At 39.6% G+C, this 27383-nt stretch overlaps 1 protein-coding gene across 5 annotated transcripts in view; it reads left to right on the top strand.

The window, feature by feature from the left end:
* CMSS1 (cms1 ribosomal small subunit homolog) overlaps positions 1-27383 on the top strand; it is a 393986-nt gene that overhangs the window by 360774 nt on the left and 5829 nt on the right. For all 5 annotated transcript variants that reach the window (XM_070406094.1, XM_070406095.1, XM_070406096.1 and 2 more), the window contains exons 3-8: positions 13355-13426; positions 15424-15553; positions 18772-18831; positions 19923-20025; positions 22983-23043; positions 24291-24378. In XM_070406094.1, the coding sequence (XP_070262195.1) occupies positions 13355-13426; positions 15424-15553; positions 18772-18831; positions 19923-20025; positions 22983-23043; positions 24291-24378 (514 nt within the window). The remainder of the gene's footprint in view (positions 1-13354; positions 13427-15423; positions 15554-18771; positions 18832-19922; positions 20026-22982; positions 23044-24290; positions 24379-27383) is intronic.

Raw genomic sequence — 27383 nt, 5'->3', positions numbered from 1 at the left:
ATGGTATTTGTCTTTCTCTGACTGGCTTATTTCACTTAGCATTATAATCTCCAGGTCCATCCATGCCGTCACAAAGGTAACATTTTCTTTTTTCTTTTTTAATGGCCAAATAGAATTCCATTGTACAAATGCACCACAGCTTTTTTGTCCGCTCATCTACTGATGGGCACTTGGGCTCTTTCCAGATCTTGGCTCTTCTGAACAATGCTGCTGCAAACATAGGGGTGCATATATTCTTTCTGATTGGTATTTTGGGATTAATAGTATATATTCCCAGAAGTGGAATCACTGGGTCAAAAGGCAGATTCATTTTTAATTTTTTGAGGAAACTCCATACTGTTTTCCAGAATGGCTGCACCAGTCTGCATGCCCAACAACAGTGCATGAGGGTTCTCTTTTCTCCACTTCATTGCCAGCATTTGTTGGTTGATTTATCGATGATAGCCACTTTGACAGGCGTGAGGTGATATCTCAGTGTGTGTGTGTGTGTGTGTGTGTGTGTGTGTGTTAATCTTTAGTGTGAAAGTATTACATATGTTCCCCCCCCTCATTGACCCCTTCTAGCCCACCCCACCTCCCCGCCCCAGGCCATTGTATTTATGCACCCCTTCTTTTTTATCCAGTCATCTATTGGTGGACAGTTAGGTTGCTTCCATATCCTGGCTATTGTAAGTAATACTGCAATAAATATATGGATGTATATATCTTTCCAATTTAGTATTTTGGGTTTCTTTGGATAACTCTACCTAGAAGTAGAGTTGCTAGGTCCTTATTTGTCTCTTGTTGTAGCCTTTGGTTTAAAGTTTATTTTGTCTGGCATTAGTATTGCTACCTTAGCTTTGTTTGTTTGTTTCCATTTTCATGAAATATCTTTTTCCTGGGCTGGGGGTTCTGGTGTGGGGCTAGGACCTCTGGCTTCTCTGGGGGACCTCTGCAGCTAAAATATTTTTAACCACCTCACATAGGTGTGGGACCAGCCTGTTGGCATCTCTGCCTCTCCTACCAGTCTCAGTGGCTTCTTCTTTATATCCTTAGTTCTATAGGACTTCCGTTCAGCTAGATTTCAAGGGGTTCTGAATTATGGTGGTTCTGTAGTTTGGTTGCAGTTTTAATGTGGTTGTGGGAGGATTTTAGTACCACACTTACCTATGCCTCCCTTGACTGGAAACTCCCTATGTCTGATTTTTAAAGGACTATCTAGTGTCAGTCCGTATTTATCATCTTTGTAATAATGGTTTGTAGTCTTATTGTAAGTGGCCCTAAAGTCTTTCCAATGGAGGGTGACTCTACCCAAATTTTGTGACCAGTTTGTGGAGCAGATTGGCATAGTGACTACCTATAAACTGCGAGACCTTAAACAAGTTAAACTCTCTGGGCATCAGTCTCCTTATTGGTAAAATGATGATAGTAATTGTGTTTTCCTCAAAAAGTTGCAATGGGTACTAAATGACTAATACTTGTAAAACACTTTCAATAATGGTTGACAAAAAGAGTAGACACTGAAGTGTTAATAATTATAGTAAAATACATACTTCAAATCTCTTTTATTTTGTTCATTATTTTTACTCTGTGGAAAGAGGAAGGCAGAAAGATATCTTATATATAGTCATCTTGGTTTTCTCCTCAGCCATTAAATATTTTGCTCAAAGGCCCTATATCAGTTCTAGTTTTAACCATCCTTTCAAAGGCCTATAGGTGAACAGCCTTAGCTTTCAATTTATTTCACCAAGGTGTGGTTTGATTTTACCTTAACTTATTACACTGACCACACCATAGTCATGCCTTCTTTGACCTACCTGCAGAACTCGGTTCTTAATAGCTTCTTCATACCCGATTGGCTTCCTTTTTCCTTACTTTCTGCCTTGATATTTTTCTTGCTTGCTGCTCACATTTTCTCATCATTGAAAGAAATTTGCATTAATAAACTTGCCCAAGCCTGCATTTTTTCCTGTCTTTTCCTTGGTGGGGCCATCTGCATTGCTAAATTTCCTGTTTTTAGTGCCTTGTCTCTTCTTTTCCCACAACCATCATGTTAGAGAAAGGACAGGGAACCATAGGAAGAAGAGGGGTAAATGGGAAAGGAGAAAGTTAAATACATTCTTCATTTCTGTGAGCATTCACCTCTTTCCACAACCCAGGTTTCAACAACACCAAAAGCCTTTTATTGAGCATGTAACACAGGCAGTGTGCAAGGCACTGTGACTCACACAATCCTCACAGCTGCCCTTTGAAATACAGGGTATCCCATTTGACAAATTACCTGAGGCTCAGAGAGATGGGTTCTGGGGGTCATGGCCACTTGGGTGGGTGTGAGCAGATGCTGAAGATCTATTTCCACTTCTCTTTTCACCTGTGTTTCCTCTTTCAGCTTGGAAACACTGTATTCACCATGTCTTCATGTGCTTTGTTGATCACATGCCATTGCTGTTTTTTGCTAAGAAAAAAAAATTATGATTTTATGGCCCATTTTATCCATCTCCCTCCTGCTTTAATTTCTTTTACTATCAAATTGCTTTACAGAATTCAAGTCCTAGATAGACAAATGCCCTAAGCCCTTCCTCCAAGCCTCTTATTTCCCTGTCCAGAGAATTTACGCGGGACTCTCCTGGGCCCCTCTGCCTTTTGAGTGTTATCCGTCTAGCTCCCTGGTCTCCCCCACCAGGCTGCACACCTGGAGGACAGAGTTTATCTCCACACACCTGGTATAGAATCGTGCCCCTAATTGGCACTCATTATTTGTGAAATGAAGGATTGGGTGACTATAGCAGTATTCCAGTTTTTCTTACCACTCTTTCCATCTCAACCCTTTGGGTCCCAGCGTGTAAGTCGTCAGCTCCCTGACCCTGCTGCCTGCTGAGGTCTTTTGGCCCCTGGATGTCCAGTGTCCCTCCTCTAATCCCCTCCTTGAAGGTTTCCCCATCTGAACAGAGCTGGACTCTCTCTTCCCCCACCCCACCTGACTGCCCTCTGGATCCTCTGTGGGCTCCCGAACCTCTCTCCAGCTGCTCTTCTCCCTCTGACCCATCATCACACCAAGGATGACCTTGTCAGGCAGACTGTCCTTTCTTGAATCTTCCTCTGGTTGTTTATGCACAAAGAGCTTGAGTCTCCAAACTAGTTAAAAAGCTCCTTGGGGACCAGCGTTTTTTTGTGTTCACTACAGTACCTAGCACAGTGCTAGGCAATTGACTCATTTGGTAGATATGACTGGATATTTATTCTCTAATAGTAATTACATTTTTTTCGTAAATAAAAAAAGAAATTATTTTTATGCTTTATATAAATTTTTAATTTTTAAAATTAGCTTAGTCACTTCGCTGTTCTTTATGGTTTGGTTTTGTTTTTAAATATATTTTTTATTTATTTCAGAGAGGAAGGGAGAGGAAGAGAGAGATAGAAACATTAATGATGAGAGAGAATCATTGATCAGCTGCCTCCTGCACTCCCCCTACTGGGGATTGAGCCTGTAACCCAGTCATGTGCCCTGACCAGGAATCAAAGGTCAATAGCTGGTTAATAGGTTGACAGCTCAACCACTTTTGGTTCATAGGTCGATAGCTCAACCACTGAGCTACACCTGGCCAGGCTGTTCTTTACGTTTTTAGGATTTTTTATGCTGCATAAGGAACTGCCTGGCATTATGCTGTCAGCTATAATATATACTTAGGCTTTCGTTTCACCAGGTGAGAGTGTCTGTCAAGTTAGGTAGTGTTCCCCGCTGCGCCACAGCTAGCCTCACTCCTATTACTGAGTCCAAGCCTCTCGTCTGTCCAGTATTTCAAGCCCCAGATTTATAACTTTGTGAAACTTTTTTACCCATGCAACTACATCATCTCTAGAAACTATTTCACATCTAATCATCCTTGGCCTCCTTAATAATGTAAGTATAAAGATTTGCCAACAGTTCTTTTTTTTTTCCAGATATTGCTTCCAAAATAAATTATGAATTCCCCTACTCCTAGAGATTGCATCACCCTCTTCCCTCCTCAACCTCAGTGATTTCAGAGCCAGCCCTGGTGACTTTGTAATTATGGTTCCCTTAAGGAATATAATCTCTTCAGAGGGATTTCGTGACTTTTCATTGATGCCTCCATGATGTCAGTAGGCTTTCAGTGGTTCCATGATCCATCCTCTCCCCATCAGAGGCCACACCGGAGTTCTTTTTCTTAAGCCAGCTTTTGCTTACCTCCTTGGTTCATAAAGGAATCTTCAGCAAGAGTACTTATTCCTTTCCCTCCTTACTCACCTTTCTCTACTGTTGTATTTTCTTACTCTTTCCTTATTTCAGCATTGATCATTTCATATCTCTCCCACTCTTTAAGATTACTCTTGATGATTTTAAGTGAAAAGACTATGTCCTCTTCACTCTCCTATTTACCTTCTACCTTGCCATGGTAGTGTCTCAATTCTCTTTATATTCATCTAGTGTGGTATAACAAATTGACCCAAAAGTTAGTAGCTTAAAACATAAAAATTCTTTTTTTTTCTTTTTTGATTAAGGTATTACATATGTGTGCTTATCCCCCCCATTACCCCACACACACACCCTCGCTCGTGCCCTCACTCCCCTAGTGTCTGTGTCCATTGATTATGCTTACTTGCATGCATACAAGTCCTTTGGTTGATCTCTCCCCCTTTCCCTACCCTCCCCTCCCCTCCCCTCTGAGGTTTGACGGTCTGATCGATGCTTCTCTGTTTCTGGATCCATAAAAATTCTTTACCTCATAGTTGCTATTCTCTCACAGGCATGACTTAGTTCGGTCCCTCTGGCTCTACACATCTCACCAAATGCAGTCAAGTTGTGGGCAGGGGTTTGGGGGCTCAACCCCCTTGTTGGCAGGCCTCGTCCCTCACCATGTGAGCCTCCCACTGGGTTGCCTCACAACATTGTCACTGGCACAACCACAGATCATTTCCAAATAAACTCTTTCCTGCCTTGGCACCCTGCCAAGGCAATTGAGGAGCAATACCCCTTAAGCTTCCTCGAACAGGTTTGAGAAAATCTGTGAGGCAAATCTTTGAATTCCTTATAGAGCTCTTATGTGACTAAATGGTACTCTGGGGACTGAGGTCTTAACAAATGGATTTGCAGCCATACCCTGGACTTCTTTCATAGTCCCCCTTTCCACCGCACTCCCTCCTTTTCATTTTACTCTAAGTCACAAGAAATCAGGTGACACCTTCAACAATATATGGATCTTCTTTACTGTTTAACCCATGGCATTTGATACATGTTCTACTTTTCATGCAACTAAAGATAAACAGTATTGCTAAACTTACTATCACTACATAACAAAGATTCTTTCTCCTTCAGTATTCAGTAAGATTTTCCTCACTTTCTACAAATCCTCACCCTCAGTGTCCTCAGAGTTCAAAACTTTATAAATAATGTGTTGGGACACACTGTCTGTCCATCAATCATCTGATTTTTGGCACATTTCAAAGTAATTTGAAAAGTCAGTACACTCCCCAGACACTTCATCATGCATATCATTAACAAAAGTCCAGTATTTAAAGATTCTTTTTGTCTTTTCAAGATAAAGTTAGCACACAATAAAATGCACAAATGTCAAATTTACCATTCAATAACTAGTAAAATAGTCAAATTCATGTAATACCTTTACACAGACCCCTACAGGATAAAGAACGTTACCATTGCTCTATTCCCTTTCATGCCACCTCCCAGTCAATCACCGTTCCACACTCTGTGACCCAGAGGCTGTTCTGATGTTCTCCCCATCAATTAGTTTTACCTATTCTAGAATGTTCTGAACATGAACATACAGTATATGTTCTTTGTTCAAGGCCTCTTTTATTCAGCACAGTGTTATTTAGATTCATCATGTTGATGTATAGTGGCTCTCTTTTTTTGTATTGCTGAGTGTATTATTCTGCCAGGGCTGCCATAACAAAATACCAATCTGGGTGGCTTTTTTTTTTAATTGAACTTATTGGGTGACATTGATTAATAAAATAATATAGGTTCAGAATTATGGAAAACAGTATGGATTTTCCTCAAAAAATTAAATATGGATCTGCCATTTGACCCAGTGATCCCACTTCGAGGGATATATTCTAAGAAACCCAAAGCACCAATCAGAAAGAATGTATACACCCCTATGTTTATAGCAGCACAATTTGCAATAGCTAAGATCTGGAAACAGCCCAAGTGTCCATCAGTAGATGAGTAGATAAAAAAGCTGTGGTACATTTATATCATGGAATACTGTGCAGCAGTAAAAAAGAAGACTCTCTTACCCTTTGAGACAGCATGGAGGGACCTAGAGAATATCATGCTAAATGAAATAAGTCAATCAGAGAAAGACAAGTATCACGTGATTACACTCATATGTGGAATCTAAGTAACAAAATAAACTAATGAAAAGAGTGGATCCAGAGACTCAAAGCATGGAACAGAGTGCAAAATATCAGAGGGAAGGCAGGGGAGGGTGGGAGGTAATCAACCAAAGACCTTGTATGCGTATATGCATAACACATGGACACAGACAATAGGGTGCTAAAGACCTGGGGTAGGGGTTGGGGGGACAGGGGCAGGCTGGAAGGAGTCAACTGGGGGAAAGGGGGACATAAGTAATACTTTTAACAATAAAGAATAATTTTTTTAAAAAAGAAAACAAAAATAGATAAATAAATAAAAGTTAACCCCCCCCAAAAAAATTATATAGATTCAGATATACAGTTCTATAATACATCATCTGTATAATGTACTGTGTTCACCACTCCACATCAAGTCTCCTTCCATCACCATTTATCCTCCCTTTTCCTCTTCTACCTCACCCTCACCCCACTTTCTCTCTGGCTACCACCATACTGTTGTCTGTTTCTATGAGGTATTTTTTGTTGTTGCTGCTTAATCCCTTTACCTTTTCACCCAGTCCCTCAACCCCTCTCCCCTCTCCCCTCTGACAGCTGTCAGTCTGTTCTCTGTATCTGTGAGACTGTTTCTGTTTTAATGGTTAGTTTATTTTGTTCATTAGACTCCACATATAAGTAAAATCTTATGGTATTTGTCTTTCTCCCACTGGCTTATTTCACTTAGCACAATATTCTCCAGGTCCATCCATGATGTCGCAAAAGGTAAAATTTTCTTCCTTTTTACTACTGAGTAGTATTCCATTGTGTAAATTTACAATAGCTGTTTTATCCACTCACCTGATGGGCACTTGGGCTGTGTCCAAATCTTGGTTATTGTAAACAACACTGCAATGAACATAGTGGGGTATATATATTCTTTCAACTTGGTGTTTTGGGTTTCTTCTGATACATTCCCAGAAGTGGAATCACTATGTCATAATGCAGTTCCATTTTTAATTTTTGAGGAAACTCCATAGTGTTTTCCACAGTGGCTGTACCAGTCTGCATTCCCACCAACAGGGCACAGGGGTTCCCTTTCCTCTACATCCTTGCCAGCACTTGTTGTTTGTTGATTTATTGATGATAGCCATTCTGAAGGTGAGAGGTGACACATCATTATGGTTTTAATTTGCATTTCTCTGATGATTAGTGATGTTGAGCATCTTTTCATATGTCTATTGGCCATTTGTATGTCCTCTCTGGATAAGTCAGGCTGGGTGGCTTAAACAACAGAAATTTTATTTCTCATAGTTATGGAGGCTAGAGGTCCAAGATCAAGATGTTGGCAGGTTTGGTTTCTCCTAAGGTGTCTCTCCTTGCCTTGCTGTGTCCTTACATGGTCTTGCTTCTTGCTGTGTTCTCACATGGTCTTTCCTCTGTGAGCACATCCCTGGTTTCTCTTCCTCCTCATACAAAGACACAGGTTTATTGGATTAGGACCTCATGCTTATGACCTCATTTAATTACTTCTTTAAAGGCTATCTACAAAGACAGTCATACAGGGGTGTTAGGACTATAACATGAATTGGGAGTGGGGCACAATTCAGTCTGCCTCACAAATTTTCTGACTAATATTCAATTATATGAATACTAGAAGCCCAGTGCACGAAATTCCTGCACAGGTAGGGTCCCTAGCAGCTGCCGGCTACCAGCCAGGGCCTCCCTTCCCCCGGCTGCTGGCCAGGGCTTCCCTTCACACCCACTTGGCCTGGTGCTGCCCACTCACCTGCTCCACCATTCCGCTGTGGTCCCACTCTTGTCAGGGCCCATCAGGGCCAGCAGCACCTCCACTGCCACCACTGCCAGCGCCATGTTGCTGCCACCCACCATGTTCCGCCACCCCTTGGCAGTCAGTGCACGTCTACCTCCTGCCCATAGGAACAATTTGCATATTAGCCTTTTATTATATAGGATACCATAGTTTGTTTATCCATTCCTCTCTGATGGATACCTGGGGCTATTTTTTATTTGAGGCTATTGTGAATAAATTTGTCATGAACATTCATATACAAGTCTTTTTGTGAACATGTATTTTTATTTCTCTTGAGTAAATACCAGGAATGGAATTGCTGAGTTATGTTTAGGTTTATAAAAACTGCTTTTCCCCAAAATGATTGTAACATATTTGCATTCCCACCATCCCATATATGAGACTTTTAGTTGCTTTATATCAGCATTTGGGTTTATTAATCTTTTAATTTTTAATACATTTTAATGGTGTGTATTGAATAACTTCTGACTAAACCCAAAAGAAACTAAAAGCCACTTCTAAATTGTTTTTCTTTTTATAATGAACATTCTCATTTTTGTTATAAAATGGCAATTAAAATTTTTTAACAAAGTAACATTCATTGCCAAACCAGTTTGGCTCAGTGGATAGAGCGTCGGCCTGCGGACTCAAGGGTCCCAGGTTCGATTCCGGTCAAGGGCATGTACCTTGGTTGCAGGCACATCCCCAGTAGGGAGTGTGCAGGAGGCAGCTGATCGATGTTTCTCTCTCATCGATGTTTCTAACTCTCTATCCCTCTCCCTTCCTCTCTGTAAAAATCAATAAAATATAATTTTTAAAAAAAAAGTAATATTCAAATGCTATTAAAATTTTGAATGAAAAAACAGCAATCCCTTTTCCTACTGTTACCCTAACTTTTTCCTCAGAGGCAGTCATCCTCAACTTTTAGTTGTTTTTCTTATTTGCTATCTTACAGTTTTTACTGCTGTTTCTTGATTTATCCATTTCTGACATGATATGTTAACTTCTCAAGGTAGCATATGAGAACATAACTCTCCCTTTTTTCCTCTAATCCACCTCCAATTGCCACATCCCCTGCCAACACAATATCATATTGTGGATAAAATGGGTGTCATTCTTTCATTATTATGACCATGGAAATACTGCTCAATCCTGAGAAAAAGAGGAGCTGTAATCATTTCTCCTTTCTTATACAAGTCTTTATTTTCATGACATCAATAAAATTACTGCACTTCTCCCTTTGTCTAGCTTGCTGTGTTCGTATTTTTAATTATTTCCATACGTTCCAACATCTCTTCCACATGCTCATGAATAATATTTTTCATATGCTCGAAGAGGTCAGTTATTGTTCTTTTCTGCAGACCTCCATGCTCCTATTCCACTCTGAGTTGGCTATTCTCTAGGCCTGTTGAACAATTGAGACTTTTCTTTACTACCCCTTCAACACTTTTCTGGATTAGTCTCCCTGTTTGCTGAATTCCATATTTTCCTTGGTCATGGTTTATTAAACCTTTATTTTGCTGGGGTACACCTTCAGTATCTGTAGGTAGAAAGTAAATTTATTAAGACCTTAGTTTACTCTTTATTGATAGTTTGGATGGGTATAAAAATCTAGTTTTTAAATATGTTTTTCTCATAATTATGAAGGCACTGTTCCAATGAGTTCTAGCATCCAGTAATGCTATTCAAGATTTGAAGCCATTCTTTTTTCTGGCCCTTTATTTTGAATGTTATTGTTTTTCACTTTGAAATTTTTTAGAATCTTTTATTTGTCCATAATGTTCTCCAATTTCACAGTGATGCTCTTTGGGGTGACTATTTTCCTTATTTGTTGTACTCTATACTTAATGGGATTTCAGTGTTGAGTTTCATGTCCTAGAAAGCTTCCTTCAGTTCTGGGTAGTTTTTCATCACTCCATCTTCACATTTTATATGACCCCTTTTTCTGCAATTCCTTTTACTGGAATGTTGAATCTCTTGACCTGATTCTCTAATTTTCTTACCACTTTTAAATTCTTTCTGGGAGATTTATCTTTAAGCCTTCCTCCTTCATTCTTATTTCAACTCTTTAATTTGTTTTAATGTTCAAATGTTTTCTGATTATCGTTTTATGGCATCTTTTTTTCATGGATGCAAATTCTTCCCTTATCTGTCTGAGAATATTAATTGTAATTATTTTCAAGAAATATACCTCTTTCCTCAGGATCCTTTTTTTGTTGTTATTTGCTCTTATGTTGGAGACTGTACTTAGTTGTCTGATGAACTTTAGCTGTCTATTCATAGTAAAGAGAGATACATTAAACAGTTGCTAGAAAATTTTTGTACATAGTAAGGCTTGTTGATTAGTGGACTTCATGGCAGGGGTAGGATGACAAGCTAGATTTTTAATATGGTACCCCCAAATGTCACTTTTTGTGGCATTTCTCTTAGGCCATTTCATTTTTCCAGAGAAGAATTTAGTGGTTTCCTGCTGGTAATATATAAGCCTGGCTTGGAACATCCTGAAAGAGGGACAGGAAAAGGAAGTGAGCCTCCACCTCTGTCCTGCCTTCCCTGTGTCAGACTTCTTGGTCCTCTGGTCATCTCCAGACAATAAACCTCCAGTCTGTTGCCAGGAAAAGCAGATGAGAGGAAGCAGTAATAAGAGGGTTGCTTGCCTGCCTGGGCAGGAGATACAGCTCAATGGAGGGTGTGAGGGAGGCTAATCTTTCTAAACATAAACTTTCAAACAATCTCTTTCTTTTAAACCCTTCATTCTCTATAGTACCTTCTACCTCCACCTACTAAACCTTTTCAGAGGCCAACAGGTCCAACAGACTCACTTATTATTAGCTTCCACCTCTCCAGAAACCCAGGTGCTAGCTTTCTCTCTCTGCTAAGTCACTTCCATGCAGTTTTAATCACTTTCTATTTTCCAAAAAGTTGTTGAAATCTCTCCACTACTGTTAACCTCCCTCTTTGTTTCTTGGTTCTTAGAGGTTTGTACCTTTTCACTTTTCTTTATTTTCAGTATATTGGCATTTTGCCATTGTTTTGCTATGTTTAACCAAAAGAATTATTATTAAAGAATATAAGTTTTGCACTTCAAAGAATTGATTATATGCACCCAATTACTTCACTTAAAAGCTTTAACTCTTTCATATATTTTTGGGAAGTGTGATTCTTCTAAATACATATTTAAAATCATTATATTTCTTATAAAGTCATATAATGGCATTACTTATCAACTATCAAAGACATATATACTGTTTGAATTGGTTTCCAGAAATGGTTAGTTTAGCCTGGCCTAAGTCTTCCACATCTTCTTACCTAGTCTCTGAGGGTAAGCATCAGCATTCATAAGACAGCTAAGTTTAGGAATTTTCAGTACTAGGGATTTGTATTTCCTCATAAAGCCATCTCACCACTCTGGAAATTGACCCAATAAACTTGGCTTCTTTGTTTGTACCCTACCTCAACCAGCTAAGGTGACTGCTCCCAGAAAACAAATATACTGCATCTTCTTTAGGATGATCTAAGAATTTGAACCTAACCTGTAAAACTGATTCTGTATCTTGACTAAAGCAATTCATAAAACATGTTTCTTTTATCCAATGCATGATTCAGACTTACATTTTTTCCCCAGAGTCTATATGCTTATAACTGAGCTCATTTCCAGATTTGTGTCATGTTGAACTGATTGGCTTTGTAAACCTAGCATAAATACAACCCAGCACATTGAATATATTCTTAAAGAGCACCCTCATTTGCTAAATAAGAAAATGGAACAGGTTTCTACATCTGCTTCCCAAAAACCTTGATACTGGTGACAAGATACTGCAGAATGCCTTAAGAGATCTGCTAATCATATCTGGGCCTTTGCCTTAGGAGCTTGAGCTGAATGTTGGCCTGGTGTGTAATTGGACTCTTATGACCATCTGGCAGCTTCTGTGACACATTAGTGGCCTTGGCCCAGTTTCTAATTGGCATGTATCTGCACCCACAAGACAGCTTAACTTTCTAAATAAGAGAGGTCATAATATCTTTTTTATTCTTTAGCTATGATGCAATTGTTCTTTGTAGGTTTTGTGTTTTAACTGAGAAGAAGCTAAAATTTCAAGATTCCATGTTACTTTAATCTTGAGCCCTTTGCATCTACTTCTCTACTAACTGAAACAGTGTCTAGAAACTGCTGGTCCTGGCTCCGTGTCTTGAAGAAATTATGTAGCATTATATCTTTCTCTCTCTCTCTCTCTGGCTTCAGGCCATAGGCATTCTTAATCTGCAGACTGTCTGTAAACTGTAATAGAAAGCTTCATCTGTAATCATTTTAAACAGAGCCAGTGGAGACATGATTGCTTTAGTTAGTAGCTTACTAGTTTAAATTGAGTACGCTCTAGTTGGAATGGAAACTTAATCAAGGAAAAACTCCGAGTAAGTTTTCACTTACATTTTATATCTTACTTGGTAACTTTTTTGAAAATGTTGCATAAAAGACCCAGCACAGGAAACATTTTATATTTGTGCTTATGATTAATAAATATGGAATCTGAGGCATTCTATTTTATAAATCAAGGACATAGTCCAAATTTCCTGTTTTTCTACATTAAAAGAAAAAAGGCGGGGTAAAAATAGCACTAAACTCTATAGGGTATTCAGGGGTCAAGGCAACAGGCAAAATCAGTTACTCAAGATGCCTGATGCCAAGACTTCTCAGTCCATCAACAGAAACATTCATTTTGTAGTCACTATAGATAGGTGAGATGTTTGTTCCAGGTATTATAAAAATATAAGTAAATATATCCTATTTCAGATTTTCTATGCTTATTGAGAAAAGAAGGAAGTAACAGAATAGTAAAGTAATAAACTAGTGACTTGGAAACACAGGTTCACCCATTGCTAGTTCATGGAAAACACAAGTCTCACCAGTCAGACATTCTCATTACATCTTCCTTTTCATCACATCTATTTCTGCCTGTATTTTACAAACCTGGCTACTGTCTTTAATCTTTAAGATCCTGCACCACCTCCCCAAGCACACATGTGCACTCACATATTCTGACCTTTGCTCAAAGATTTCCCAGTCTGCCTAATAGCCTACAGTGGGTCTTCCTGCATCTGTCTATCTGTGGAATATTACCAAGATGCTCTGAAGAATATATTTATGGCTGTAGGTTCTTTGGGATTGGTACCATTAGTTGATGCTTCATCATGCTAAGAGGAAAGTTTTCTCATTTGTATTTTTTATAGCCTACGGAGTGTTTCTTGGTACAACCAAAGGAAACAAAAGAAGATGCCACCAAGACCAGGAAGAGGAGAAAGGTAATATTAATTCCTTACAATGGTGTGGCCCTACGTGGGTTACATCACCTTTCTGTATAGTGTGCTTTGATGAGGCAATTACTATCATCGCATCTTTAGAGATGCAGAAATTGTAAGATTCAGTGGGGTTTGGTGACTTCCTTAGGTCACTTGTAATAAGTGTTTCTGTTGGAGCTAAAAATAAATCCTCCTGATTCCTATTTCAGTTTTGTGAAACACTAAACATCTTTCTTACCCACCCTGTGTTTTCACTGTGGTTAGAAGTCAGACATGGGTTTCTAATTCTAGAAGGGGCCCAGAGCTCTCCTGCCCTACGGCCCCTCCAGATCTGTCCAATGAAAGAAGTTTACCAATCTTCTTTTCTTACCCATCTCAATTTTTAAAACCTTTTATCTTAGAGAATTAATGAAAAGAAAATAAACAGATGAAGGTAGCAGTATAAGGCATTTCTGCCTCTCATTTGGAACCATAATTTAATGCAAAAGGCACCCCTTGCATTTTAATACTTGCCTGTGAGCATATGGAAGACTCTTGCTCCTATACAAACTTTCTTATGGCTCAGACTTGGAGAAAGTGTGGTTAGCTTTGACCTTCCACCACAGTTGTGAAAACAGGAGTGTAATTCTCTCCCTGCCAAGAAGGGTCTTGCTGAAGTCAGCAGAGGAAATATGATTGGGATTAGAGGAGGGAAGATGGACTCAAACCAATTACTTAACAGCAAGCTTTTAGAAAACTGTAGTATGTGTGTGCATATGTTTTCTTTGCTTGCAAATGGCCAAATAGGAAGACAGGAGATGCCAAATTGGCTGAGGTCTGGCAAGTCCTTAAAGAAGTATCGTTAACTTCTCTTTGATAGTTTGTGTACTAATGGCCTTCAGGAGTGTTAAGTTCTTGAGGGCTCAAGGTCAGAACTCTGGCTAGGTAGTTTAGCCTTGGCTGAGGTCATGCTAAAATGTGCCCACCGATGACATATTTTAAAAGTTAATTCACTTGACAGAACTTTGACCATTCTCAGCTCTGGTATAGAAATAAGGACATTGTGGAAGGAGGGGAAAAACCTGGAGGCTGGGAGGTTGTGAGGAACAGCTCTTTCTAGATCTTTGGTGAAACATGAAAAGGAAATGAGAAGGGAAGTTTATGATGAAAATTAAAGGAACGATTGTGTGTTCCTAGTACATTGCAGGCATTCGGTAAATGCTACACAAATAGGTCCAAATCAAAACAGGTGTTGTACAGTATTTCCTGTTTGGCTTTCCATAGGACCACTTCAAGACTGCATCTCTCAAGACTTGAGAATTGAGGGTCTAAAAGTCCCCCTTTGCAGCGAGTCCTATGCTCAGATTACTCCTGTAGCTTTTACTTAATCCCCAAAATCCAAACTGAGAGTCAGTGCCTGAAAAATCAGGTTAGGCAAGAAATTCTCAAAATTCTGCCCTCCCATGTTTAAGGAGAGCTTCCACAGAAACAAGATTTCTTGACTTTTAACAGAAAATTATATCCTCTTATAGAGACTGCTGTAAACATGTCAGTTCTCCTAGATGTCTTTGCAACTAGGAGTTACAAGGAATTTTTTATCAGTGGTTCTCAACCTTCTGGCCCTTTAAATACAGTTCCTTATGTTGTGACCCAACCATAAAATTATTTTCATTGCTACTTCATAACTGTAATGTTGCTACTGTTATGAATCGTAATGTAAACATCTGATATGCAGGATGGTCTTAGGCGACCCCTGTGAAAGGGTTGTTTGACCACCAAAGGGGTCGTGACCCACAGGTTGAGAACTGCTGTTTTAAATCCTCCATTCGTTTTTCAAAGCAGCAGTGCCCAAGAAATTCTATTATGTTTTCTCAAGTATGTTTATTAGAACTCACATTCATACTTGGCTACCATCAGAGCCTATGTACAGTTTAAATGCCAGAGGAATCAACCCATCATAAGCCAAATGCCATTCTAAAGTCTTTCCTCCTTTTTTTTATTTTTCTTTCTTCTCGTCTTAGAAGAAAATTACTGACATTCTTGCAAAATCAGAGCCAAAACCTGGGACACCTGAAGACCTGCAGAAACTGATGAAGGACTATTACAGCAGCAGTCGCTCAGTGATTGAATTAGAAGAACTGAAGCTACCAGGTACAGCCAGGCTTCTTTGGGTTTTTCCTTTTTTTTTTTTCTTTTTCAATTTCTTACTATTCTAAGGTTAGTCATTCAGAAGGATCCATTGTTAATTGCTAGCAATTTTCCTGATGAGGAGGAGCAAAACAGATTCATCTTTATATTATGGCAAGGTATCTCAGCCAGACATTAATATATTTTCCTCACACTAATGCTCCTTTCCTCAACCTCGTAATTTTAATTTGTGGATGATTTCTTTATTAAGATACTACATGGTAATCTAATAGTAAGATTTTAATTGTATTTTTTTTTCAAAAGGCTGGTTGTTGAGTATGCTTTTTTAAAAAAATTTTTTATTGATTTCAGAGAGGAAAGGAAAGGGAGAGAGAGAGATAAAAATATAAATGAGAGACAATCATTGAATGACTGTCTCCTGCATGCCCCCTACTGGCTATTGAGCCCACAACCTGGGCATGTGCCCTGACTGGGAATCAAACCGTGACCTCCTGTTCATAGGTCGATGGCTCAAGCACTGAGCCATACCAGTTGGGTGCTTTTTTAAATTTTTTTCTGACCAGATTCTTCAGAGAGCAACAATCCCTAAGAAGATAGAAGTTAAATAAAGATAAACCACACAATTAAAAGTATAGACATGAAACACTAATTTATTCATCCTTTATAGACAAAATGTTAGCTTTAATAAGCAGCTTCGTTTTATTGTTGCTCTTATCATGGATTTCTAATTATGGTTTAGTTTTTAGGATAGTTGTTGGGTCCTGGCCCAAACTTTATCAAGCCAACTACCTAAAGATAGGGACAAAATTGTACATTGTTAGCAAGGCTGACACATCATCACCCAGGTGACTCTTCACCCTACTATTGTTTGAAATCTACTCTTAGAGAATTTATAATTAAATTAAAATATATTGCAAATTTTTTAAAACAACCTATTTTCATTAATTTTAAATTTATGATACATCCTATAACTCCTGGGCAGAGATTGAAGAAAAGAGATGTTGTCATAAACTCAAAACGCAAACAGTTTGGGTGCCATGCCTGAGGTGAGCTATTTATAGACCACAAGGGCTATCTAATGCTGCTTTTGGAAAAAGTCAAGAGTTGTTTGACTTCCTTTTTCCATTACAACTGCATGCTTTCTAGAGGCTTGAGAAGCTGAAAAACAGACTGTTCCCTGAATTTTTATAATTCCTCTGTGATAAGCTTTTTTTATAAAATGTTGGAGACCTGAGTGCCCTGTGCGTTTCTTTTCCAAAAGGGGTGTCCTTTAGGGAATGGAAGGAGTGCGTTTCCACATAGCGAGACCTGCAGTTCTGACTTACTGGGCCCCCAGGCTCCAACAGCAGTTAGCAGCACTCTTCTCAGCACGGCAGTTGCTCTGGAGGAGAGCTGGGTCCTGGCTGCCCTTTCTCAGGAAGCAAGTGTTATAACAAAGCCTCTTTTCAAGGTCTAACTGGAAGTGTGGTTTTACTGTGGCTCAGTGGTCATTTTTCCTTTCTCGTTTTTTGTTAGAGTAACCTTCAACTTTGGAAGGACTAGTGAGATAATGGGACCACTGCTACCCTGTAACCTCACAGAACCTCAAAAACCTTAATTGGCTAGAACAGTAGAGAGTCAAAGGTCAGAAGAAGCCTTTAAGGACTCATTTGAGTTCCATAGTGAGTTTACATTGTATTACTGTTGTATTAGAGTTCAGTAATATAGGTAAGCAAGAATATGTGGGCATGTGTTGGTTTAGGGAGGAAGAAAAAAATCGTAAATACATTAAAAATACTATTATGGGCTAAAAGAGCAGGTTTTCATTTTCAGTTAAGAAATTAGGCCATTCTGATTCCCAGTGATTGAAGACATCATAGGAAGGGTTTAGGGAAAAGGCCCGTCACTACACTGGTGAGACCAAGGACAGAGAGGAAGTGTGTGCTAGGTGAGAGGAGGGACATGCCATGGGTTGTTTGGTGCAGGCTCAGGAAGGGGTGTAAACATAAAGTGGCTGTAAATAATCAAATATTTTCCTATTTAGTTTGCCAAGTGTGTAACTTGGTTTTGATTTGAGGTTGTTTGTGTCTGTAGGGCAGGAACATGTCTTTTCAATTAACATGGTGTGCTGTACATTGTTAATGTCAGACACATGGGCACTTAATTAGTTTCGAGGCAGGAGTCCCTTGGAGCTAACCCTGCTGTCCTCCTGAGAGCTGCAGTGTGGTTTAGATCAGCGCTAAAAGCCTGAAGGCTAGCTGCAACTTAAAAAGCAAATTCCCAGGCTCACCCCCAGGGAATTCTGACTCACTATGAGAAAGTGAGCCCATCCCAGGAATCTGTATCTTCTGCAAAGCTCTCCAGGTGAGCCTGATCATATCCAGGCTTCGGAAATTAGTTTGAAAGACCATCGAAGGTTCTACAACAGCAGAGGAAGCAACATCTTTGAAGTTCATTATTCACATAATGTGTTACAAATTCCGGGTCTCAATATAAATGTCATTTAATTTAGTAATAGTTTGCTCCCTAGCACTCTGCTGTGTTTATAGACAGACTTTTCCTTGTAGAAAGAAGTGGGACAGCCCTAGTCAGTTTGGCTCAGTGGATAGAGTGATGGGTCCCTGTTTCAATTCCGGTCAAGGGCACTTGCTTTGGGGTGTGTGCAGGAGGCAGTGGAGGCAACCAATCGGTGTGTATCTCTCTCACATCGATGTCTCTCTCTCCATGTCTCTCCCCATCTTTTCTACTCTCTCTGTAAAAATCAATGGAAAAAAATCTCCTTGGGTGAGGATTAAAAATAATAATAATAATAACTAGGACAATAAACCTCCTGCTTTTTTATTCATCTCAGTTACAGAGTTAACAATACTACATGATTGCTAGACCACGATTGTCATTGGTTGAGCAATTCCCTATGTTTTAATGTTATATTGGGAACATCTCGACATAGATTTGTTTCAGCTTTGCCTTTGTATATTGCCTGTTATTTGAAAATGATGTTTCGTTAATCCACTGACTAATACAATAAGCTTGTACTTCCCTACCCTAAGAAACTATAAACAGTTAATTTTTACTTGTTATTGCTGCTGCTAGTGTTTTATATCCTAGACAACACTTGAAATATGTGATGAGCCCCCAATTCGCTAATGATCTACAACCTGGTTTAATCTGTTTTTATTATGTGAAATCAACTATGAAATAGTTGCAGAATTCTCTACAAAGCATGTTTCTCATAATCCTAGACTCCTGTTTCCTCAAGGCCAACGATTTGACTCATAGTCTTTCATCATACCTAAAAGAAAGTAAGTAAACTCTCATTTTTAAAAAAATTATTCACCAAATTGTTATTACATTAAAACATAAGTTCAGTCTCTTCAAAATAAAAAATTTCAAAACTACATTTAAAATGCAAAGTTTCCACCTCAAATGGATTTTAAATGGAGGGTGTTTGAGGTCCCTCTTCATATTAACTTTTTTTTATTTAAGTTTATTCTTGTTTTGCTCTGGCTTTGGGAATTTGGGATTTGGTCTGATTTTTGTTTTATAACACATGAGAAGTATTGGTGTAGGAACCTAGAGAATAGTTAGCATTCTAGTTCAGATCCCTCACTAATTTGCTCTTTGACCTGAGGAAAGTCACTGAGCACTCTCTGAGACTTGACTTTGTTATCTGAAAGATGAGGACTGTGTGACCCCTGTTCCAGCTCTGAGATTCTGAGGCTCTGTCCACATCTTCAGAACTCCAACCCTGAGTATTGCATAGTCCATCTAATTTGATCTTTTCAACATGTATTGCGTGTAGTCGGTAATAACTAGATTATTCACACGAGCTAGTCATTTATCTGTAGCCAACAGTGAAATATTTAGATGTAGAAAATTTATCATTCTTCTTTCAAACTCTATTCAGTTCTGAGGACACTCAGCTTGAGTTCATAAACCTTTCTCCCCCTCAAATTCAGCAAATGTAAATGTAATCAAGCTCACTGGGCTGTGAGAGCTAAACAAGAGAACATATGTAAAGTGCCTAGCACAGTGTCACTGCTCACCAGACGTTTGCTATTATTTTAATGTCATTTCTCTTTTACATTTTATGCTCAGTGTCCCTTTAAAATTTAACATCATTGAATCAGAATCCTTTTCCTACTCAACATTGCCTTCAAGCATCAAACAAATTAAAAGTATCGCAAATGCATTCTTTTGAACTTTTTTTACTTAGTCCTAAAACTAGTCACTTTGGCATAATATATGTTTTGTGTTGTAAGTTAATGATATTTCATTTTAATCCAATACCTACAATATCCAGAGAATAGAATCTAAACAGTGCTCATTATATCCTATTTTACTTAAACACTAATTTAGAATAATGTTTTCTCTCATGGTATTTTTTTTCCAGTCTGCCCTAAGTGGGTAAAACTTCGGAAAAACCATACAGAGAAGAAGTCAGTCCTAATGCTGATCATCTGCAGCTCTGCCATCCGAGCCCTGGAGCTCATTAGGTTGGATGCTTCACCTATTATTTTGTTAATGTTTCCTGAATAGCTGATGTGTGCCATATTGATATGTTCTGTATGCAGAAAATGTTGCAATGAGCGAAACAGAGTCCGCTCTCTCATAGGACTTACTTTCCAGGGAGGGACACCGACAATAAACAAATATACATTATAATGTCAGCTAGTGATAAGTTATATAAGAAAAAATACAGTATAGAAGGGGATGGGGCTTCTTTTAAAAGGTGGTCCCAGAAAGCTTCTCTAAGGAGATGGCATGTGAGCCAAGACTTGACCACAGTGAAGGAGAAAGCCAAGCAGATGGCTAAGAGCCTGCCAGGCAGGGGGACAGTCAGAATGATCTGGATAATCATCCTGAAGGATCCCTTTGGCTGCTGTGTGGAGAACACACGTTGTAGAGGGCAAGGTTGAAAACAGGGAGACCATAGCAATAACCAGTTAGAAGAAAAGATGAAACACCAAGAAATAAACTTGTGAAAGCCCATATAAAGAAAATTTTTCGGAGTGATGCAGAAGACCTTGAATAAGGCATACCATGTCCTTGAATAACTAGACTCAGTGATGTAAAAATGTCTGTTTTACCTAAGATAATCCACAAGTTTCATAGATTCCCAACAGAACTCCAAAAGAATTGTTTTTAAACTAGGTAAACTAGTTCTAAGTCCATATGAGAAGAAATCTGTCCTCAGGGAAAATCTGGAAAAGATACTAATGAGCAGGTACTATGCCTATAGTATCAGATTTTTTTAAAAACGTACTACAAAGTCTCAATAATCAATACAGTATGGAACTGGCTCATGCATGACAGACAGATTAGATCCGTGGAACAGAACTGGAAGTTCAGAAATAGACCCATATGTATATGAAAATGTAGCGTATGGCCAAGGTGACAAATCAGTAGGGAAAGATGGATTGTTTAATAAATGGTACTGGAACAACTGGGCAGCCGTCGGAAAAATAAACTTGGATCCATATCTCACTTCTTATACCAAGATAAATTCCAGTGGACCAAAATTTTTAATGTAAAAATTACGTTGTAAAGATAAATTGTCAGTGCTTTACTACGTGCTTTCACATACTTTTTCATTTACTGCCGTTTGTGTAGAATAAACAAAAGGGCTTCCACTAGGTCTGGGTAACACTCAGTCTCAGGGAAGAGCCATCGGAGTAAAAGGGGATTTACTGAAAGGACCAGGCTCTGTGCCACGTTTTGGCACAAGACAAAGTAAAGGAAAATTTTAAGCCCTGAAAGAAAGAGGAACTTGATCAAATAGACTTGGGTGCAAATGTAGACACTCAGTAGGTATTTACCATCTATCTGTCCAAATGAACTAATCTGATCATGAATTTAGAAAAGTAGCCGTTAAACTTTGTTAATAGTCTTCAAACTCTCCTTTCCCCATTAGGCACGCACAGAAGTGTTTCTTTCAACTATTTCTGCTCTAAACAATTGATCTTCAAGACTCCCACTACTCTGGGAAGCCCTATTTGAAGTATTAGGAGTTCACATAGACTTTTCCGTGTTTTAAAAACTACCACCACAGAACTTATTTCATATTCAAGCTCTAATGGCAATGAGGCTGGCCTCAAGGTGGCCTCTTAAAAACAACTTGTCAAATTGATTTGAGTGCTTACTCTCCATAAATACGTCTGGGGGACATGAAAGCACTATGTTGTCGCACTTCATTTACCAATTCTCAGTGTTTCTCTGTGTCACCTGGTAATATTATGATCCATTTCAAGGTTAGGGGATTTGCAAAAGGTGAATTTTGAGCGGGCACAATGAGCCCTATTCATAAAGACTAATTGTGAATAATTCTAACTTTTGTAAGAATATTTGCTCCCTTGAGAACCATGAGTTATGTCAAATATGTTCCCTAAATTTTCTTCCTAGTTAACCTTGCCTTGGAGAAAGCTTACATATAAGTAAAAAATCAAGTGCAGCCTGGGCTGCATGGCTCAGTGTTGAGCATCAGCCTATGTACCTGTGGTTCGATTCCCAGTCAGGGCACATGCCCAGGCTGTGGGCTCAATCCCCAGTAGGGGGTGTGCAGGAGGCAGCCAATCAATGCTTCTCTCTCATCATTGATGTTTCTTTCTCTCTCTCTCTCTCTCTCTCTCTCTCTCTCCCTCTCTCCTTCCCTCCCTCTCCCTCTCCCTCTCCCTCTTCCTTCCTCTCAGAAATCAATAAAAATATATTTTTAAAAATCAAATGCAACAGCACTTGTATAACATGATTCACTATTTGGAAACTCATAGATTCCTGTTGACCAATAGTATTTCCACAAACATAATAATGAGATATAAAGGGAAGTAATATTCTCAAGCAGTTTTTCCATGTTAGATCTTGCCCCAAACATCGACTAAAAGGCATTGCTATTTTATACTTATTTATATCTGAAGCATTTCTACATACAACATTTTATGGAAAAGCTCACTCTGCAACGTAAATAAAAGAGGAGGCTGCTCTTGAAGGACACAAGCCCTTTTGCTCCACCCTGTCAGCTCATCCCAGCTTCCCCCACTGCCCCGGTGCACAGGCTGACCCCAGTGCTGTAAGAGATTTCTCACAACCACATTTTGTCTGAGAACTATACTACAGAGTTTGAAGATCAGTTCTCTGCTAGGAACCTGAAATACAGAAATTCTGTATTGCAAGTAAAGTGCAGATCCATGTTTCAGTACCCAAGGAAACCTAAGTAAAGCTAACCCTATGTGTGAGAATGAGAAGCCTGACTAAAAGACCACCCATTTTCATTTCAGAGATGGCTAGCCTGAAAATCTCAGAACTTTTTTGTGTGTGTATATCTACACATACAGGTGAACATATATACATATAAATAAACACACATATTCTTTGAATAAAGAAAGACATAATACTGAATTAGCCAACAGGCTCAGAAGGAGTGACTTTTCTTGTGCATTAATCTATTCCTTCTCATTAGGTCAATGACAGCGTTCAGAGGAGACAGCAAAGTTATGAAATTATTTGCAAAACACATAAAGGTAAGCAAAAGGCCTGTGGTTCTTGGTGGAAGATGTTAGTGATCCTTAAGGGTCACTTCTAGACCTCAGCTTTTCCCTTCAACCTCTGTGTAACTCCTTTGCAAGGGTTTTCTTTGGTGCCTCTTTCTATAGACACACTTAATGACCATTCTGATTTTCTTTGCATTCCCTACCCCTGCACACCCACCTCTCCCCACAGCAGTCACACTTGTCCCTGCTCCGAGGTTCCTGTACAGAAGCTGAGGCTTGACCCTGGACTCTGTGAAGATTTACCAGTTTTCTTCTATCTTGATGTTAACCTTCTTTGCCCTAAACAAGGGTAGCCTCACTTGCTTTCTAACTTTCTTAACTTTTAAACAAAATGCTCTAAATTGGCCCATGATTGATTGCAGTTTCTAATAACTCTTTGAAAAGAGTTTCTGGACCCAATTTCCAACATGTGGAGGGGGTTGCTTCCTCACGTGTCCAAGAAATGCTCTGGACACCAACTTCATGTCCTACAGTGCAACTCAATTCTGACATTGTCTACCTGGAAACACATCAGGTTCCATATGTTAAGGGCTCAGTCCTACAAGATCGCATGCACACCTCATACCCCCAACTTCAGACACCAGTTGAAAGTCCAGGATGTTACCTATTCTTCTGACCAACTGATTCAGAGGTTCCCACAACCCCCTCCTCAAATTCAATTAATTTGCAAGAGCAGCTGACGAAACATTTTACTTACTAGATCACTGATTCATTATAAAAACATTTAACTCAGGAACAGCCAGATGGAAGAGATGCCTAGGGCAGGGTTGGGAAAGGTTGTGGAGCTTCCATACCCTCTCCAGGCACACACTCTCCCCAAATCTCCATGTGTTCACCAACCCAGAAGTTCTTCAAACCCTTCCTCTCAGGTGTTTTAAGGAGGCGTCAGTACTTAGGCATGATTGATTAAATCATCAGCCATCAGCGATTGATTCAACCTCAGCCCCCCACCCCTCTCTGGAGGTTCGGGGTGGGAGTGAAAGTTAATTACATAGTGGGTTCTCCTGGAACCGGTCTCCATCCTCAGGTGCTTCCAAAAATCTCCTCATTCAAGTAACAAAAGACAGCTTTATCACTCTCAACACTTAGGAACTTGCAAGGGCTTGGGGAGTTATGAGTCAGAAACTGTGGACGAAGGCCACATTTGTATGAGAAATATATTTTGGTAGTCTGCCTCAATATCACACTTCTCTTTATTCTCTTCCATCTTGGAATAGGTCCAGGAGCAGGTAAAGTTGCTGGAGAAGCGTGCCGTGCACCTGGGTGTAGGAACTCCAGGGAGGATTAAAGAACTCGTTAAACAAGGTATGAAAAGAGCCAGTGATAGTCTTCAGAGCTGGGAGTTGGCCGTACCCCCATGTGAGTTTTGGGAACCACATGTGTGATGCAGTGAAACCAGATCTCTGTGTTAATTCAGGAGTTGGAAATTCAGCCCTGAGTCTGTAAAGTCAGCCAGCAGGTATGATGGAGTAGAGAAGGATGAGAACTGTGAAATTGAAGGGTATGTGCCCACCTAAATACATTCAGATTTCAATTGCTTTAAACAGGTTAGTGGATCCACAATTGATTCCATCAGTTTGCACCCTCTGGAATTTGTAGAGCTGGATATGTTGAGTATTTCCCTCTCACTTAATTGTGTCTTGGTTCCCCACGACTCCCATTCCACTTGAAAACATGTTGAAACAAAAATGCAGTTTCACCTAGATGGCGTGGCTCAGTGGTTGGGCGTTTACCTATGAACCAGGAGGTCACGATTTGATTCCTGGTCAGGACCCATGCCTGAGTTGCAGGCTCGATCCCCAGTGGGGGGCATGTAGGAGATAGCCAATCAATGATTCTCTTACATCACTGATGTTTCTATCTCTCTCCCTCTCCCTGCCTCTCTGAAATCAATTTAAAAATATATATATTTTTAAATGCAGTTTCTGTGGATGAAATCTTAATATTCTAAATCGTTTCTCTTGTAGTGCTTTACCCAGAAAGTATTCCAGAGGACATCCACCTGCTAACCTGCTAATGATCTTATTACCTGTTCTGCCTGCCAGACAGATTAAAGATATCTTATCAATTCTCATTTCCAAATTACTTCTTCAATATAGTAATACACATTGTTTCATAACTGACAGGAGCTATTCCTGGATTTTTCATATTTCTAAACATAACGTGTTCATTAGTATAGTAACTCGGTATACAGATAGTCATTTGCCAGAAAGCAAATGAAAACTAAAAATACTAGTGTTTCTCTCCAGATGAAAGCCACCCAGGTTAAATAAACCCACTGTATACAGAGCTCTGTGCAATTACAAATAACAAACTGGAGGCCCCAAATAAGGAAGGGAAAATTTTTTTTGAGTTCCTATGTGTACTTAGCAATATGCTAGACCAGTGGTTCTCAACCTTCTGGCCCTTTAAATACAGTTCCTTACGTTGTGACCCAACCATAAAATTATTTTCGTTGCTACTTCATAACTGTAATGTTGCTACAGTTATGAATCGTAATATAAATATCTGGTATGCAGGATGGTCTTAGGCGACCCCTGTGAAAGGGTCGTTCGACCACCAAAGGGGTCTCGACCCACAGGTTGAGAACCACTGTGCTAGACACTTATATCTATCTCATGTAGTACTCACCTCACCCTTGCAGGCTAGGGTTCTGATTCCCTCAGAGAGAAAACTAAAGCACACAGGTTAAGTGGCCCTCCCAGAGTCACTCAGTCCAGGCCTTCCTGGTTCCTGAGCCTTCCCCAAAAGGGAGCTCCCGATCCCATTGAAGAGATAAGTGCACATAGAATTAGGTTGACCATACAAGACAGTAAAGCCCAAAGGCCAAGTGAGCACTTCTAAGTCTAGAGAAGTTGAAATGAGGGAGAGATTGATGTGGTGGCTGAGTCTGCAGGGAAAGCTTTGTAGAGTTTTTAACTGATCTTTAAAGTATGGGGAGAATTAAAGTGGGATCTGTGGAGATGTGAGGAAAGCACTCAGGAACATGCAGGAACAGGAGAAGGGCTGAATTAGGAGGGCAGGCGGAGGGACATGTATCCCTGGGGGAGGTGATAAGTGAACAATACCGTGTTGAGTCTAAGAACCCCTGTTACCGACTCAGACTCCAGATTCCGGTCCCAGGTCCAACAACTTACCATACCAGCTCTGTGACCTTGCAAGTTACCTTCTCTAAACCTGTTTCTCTATCAGAATGACAGAGACAGAAATAGTACCTATCTCAAAGGATTATTATGAAAATTGAATGCCAATAAAGAGCTCAGCACAGTGAGTGTCATACCTTAAGAACTCGAAAAATGCTAGTTGTTTTTATTGAAGAGACCACGTTTCTTACTGGGGACTTCATGGGCTGTACTATCTTGTGATTCAACTGGGAAGAAAGTCAGATTGTGAGGGAGGGCCTTGAACAGTAATCTGAGGAGTTTGGAGTTTTGTCTTGTGAACGTGATGGGGCGATGAAAATGAAGGAACAGGTGAGAGGGGCTCATAGGCCTTCTGTGAAACGCAGAGTTGGGACAGCTTGGCTGGGCAGCCGGAGAGGCCAGGGACGGACGCCGCCTCTCCCTCAGCCCCCAGCCAGAGATTCACCTCTCCCTTTCCTGGAATACAGATGGGTTTTTGTGGTCACCAGGCCCCACTTTTCTTTGTATTTAGAAGAGGGGGAAAAACGAAGCTGTACAGACCATTGAAATTAGATTTCTACAGAGTTGTGAGACACGTTTTAAGATAGTGATTTCATTTTCTTTGGCTATATACCCAGAAATGTGATAGCTGGATCACATGGTAGTTATCTTTTTAATGTTTTGAGGAACTTCCATACCATTTTCTATAGTGGTTGCACCAATTTACATTTCCACTAACAGTGTGCAAGGCTTCTTTTTTCTCCACATCCTTGCCAACACTCGTTATCTTTTTGTCTTTTTGATAACAGGTGTGAGGTGATATATCATTGTTTGTTTTTTATATTGTTTTATTGATTTCAGAAATAGGAAGGGAAAGAGAGAAAGATAGAAACATCAGTGATGAGAGAGAATAATTGGTAGGCTGCTTCCTGCACGCCCCACACTGAGGATCGAGCCCGCAACCCAGGCATGTGCCATGACTGAGAATCAAACCATGACCTTCTGGTTCATAGGTGGACGCTCAACCACTGAGCCATGCCAGCCAGGCCTTTCGCTGTGGTTTTGATTTGTATTTACCTGATAATTAGTGATGTTGAATATCTTTTCATGTACTTGTTGGCCATTTGGATGTCTTATTTGGAAAAATGCATATTCGGTTCCTCTGCCCATTTTTAAATTAGATTTTTT

Source organism: Myotis yumanensis, unplaced genomic scaffold, assembly GCF_028538775.1.
Source record: "Myotis yumanensis isolate MYYU_CA2020_CCGP unplaced genomic scaffold, mMyoYum1.0.hap1 SCAF_2, whole genome shotgun sequence".
In the NCBI taxonomy this organism is placed as follows: Eukaryota; Metazoa; Chordata; class Mammalia; order Chiroptera; family Vespertilionidae; genus Myotis; species Myotis yumanensis.
Note: the sequence above shows the minus strand (reverse complement) of the source record. Positions and strands in the feature narration are given on the sequence as shown.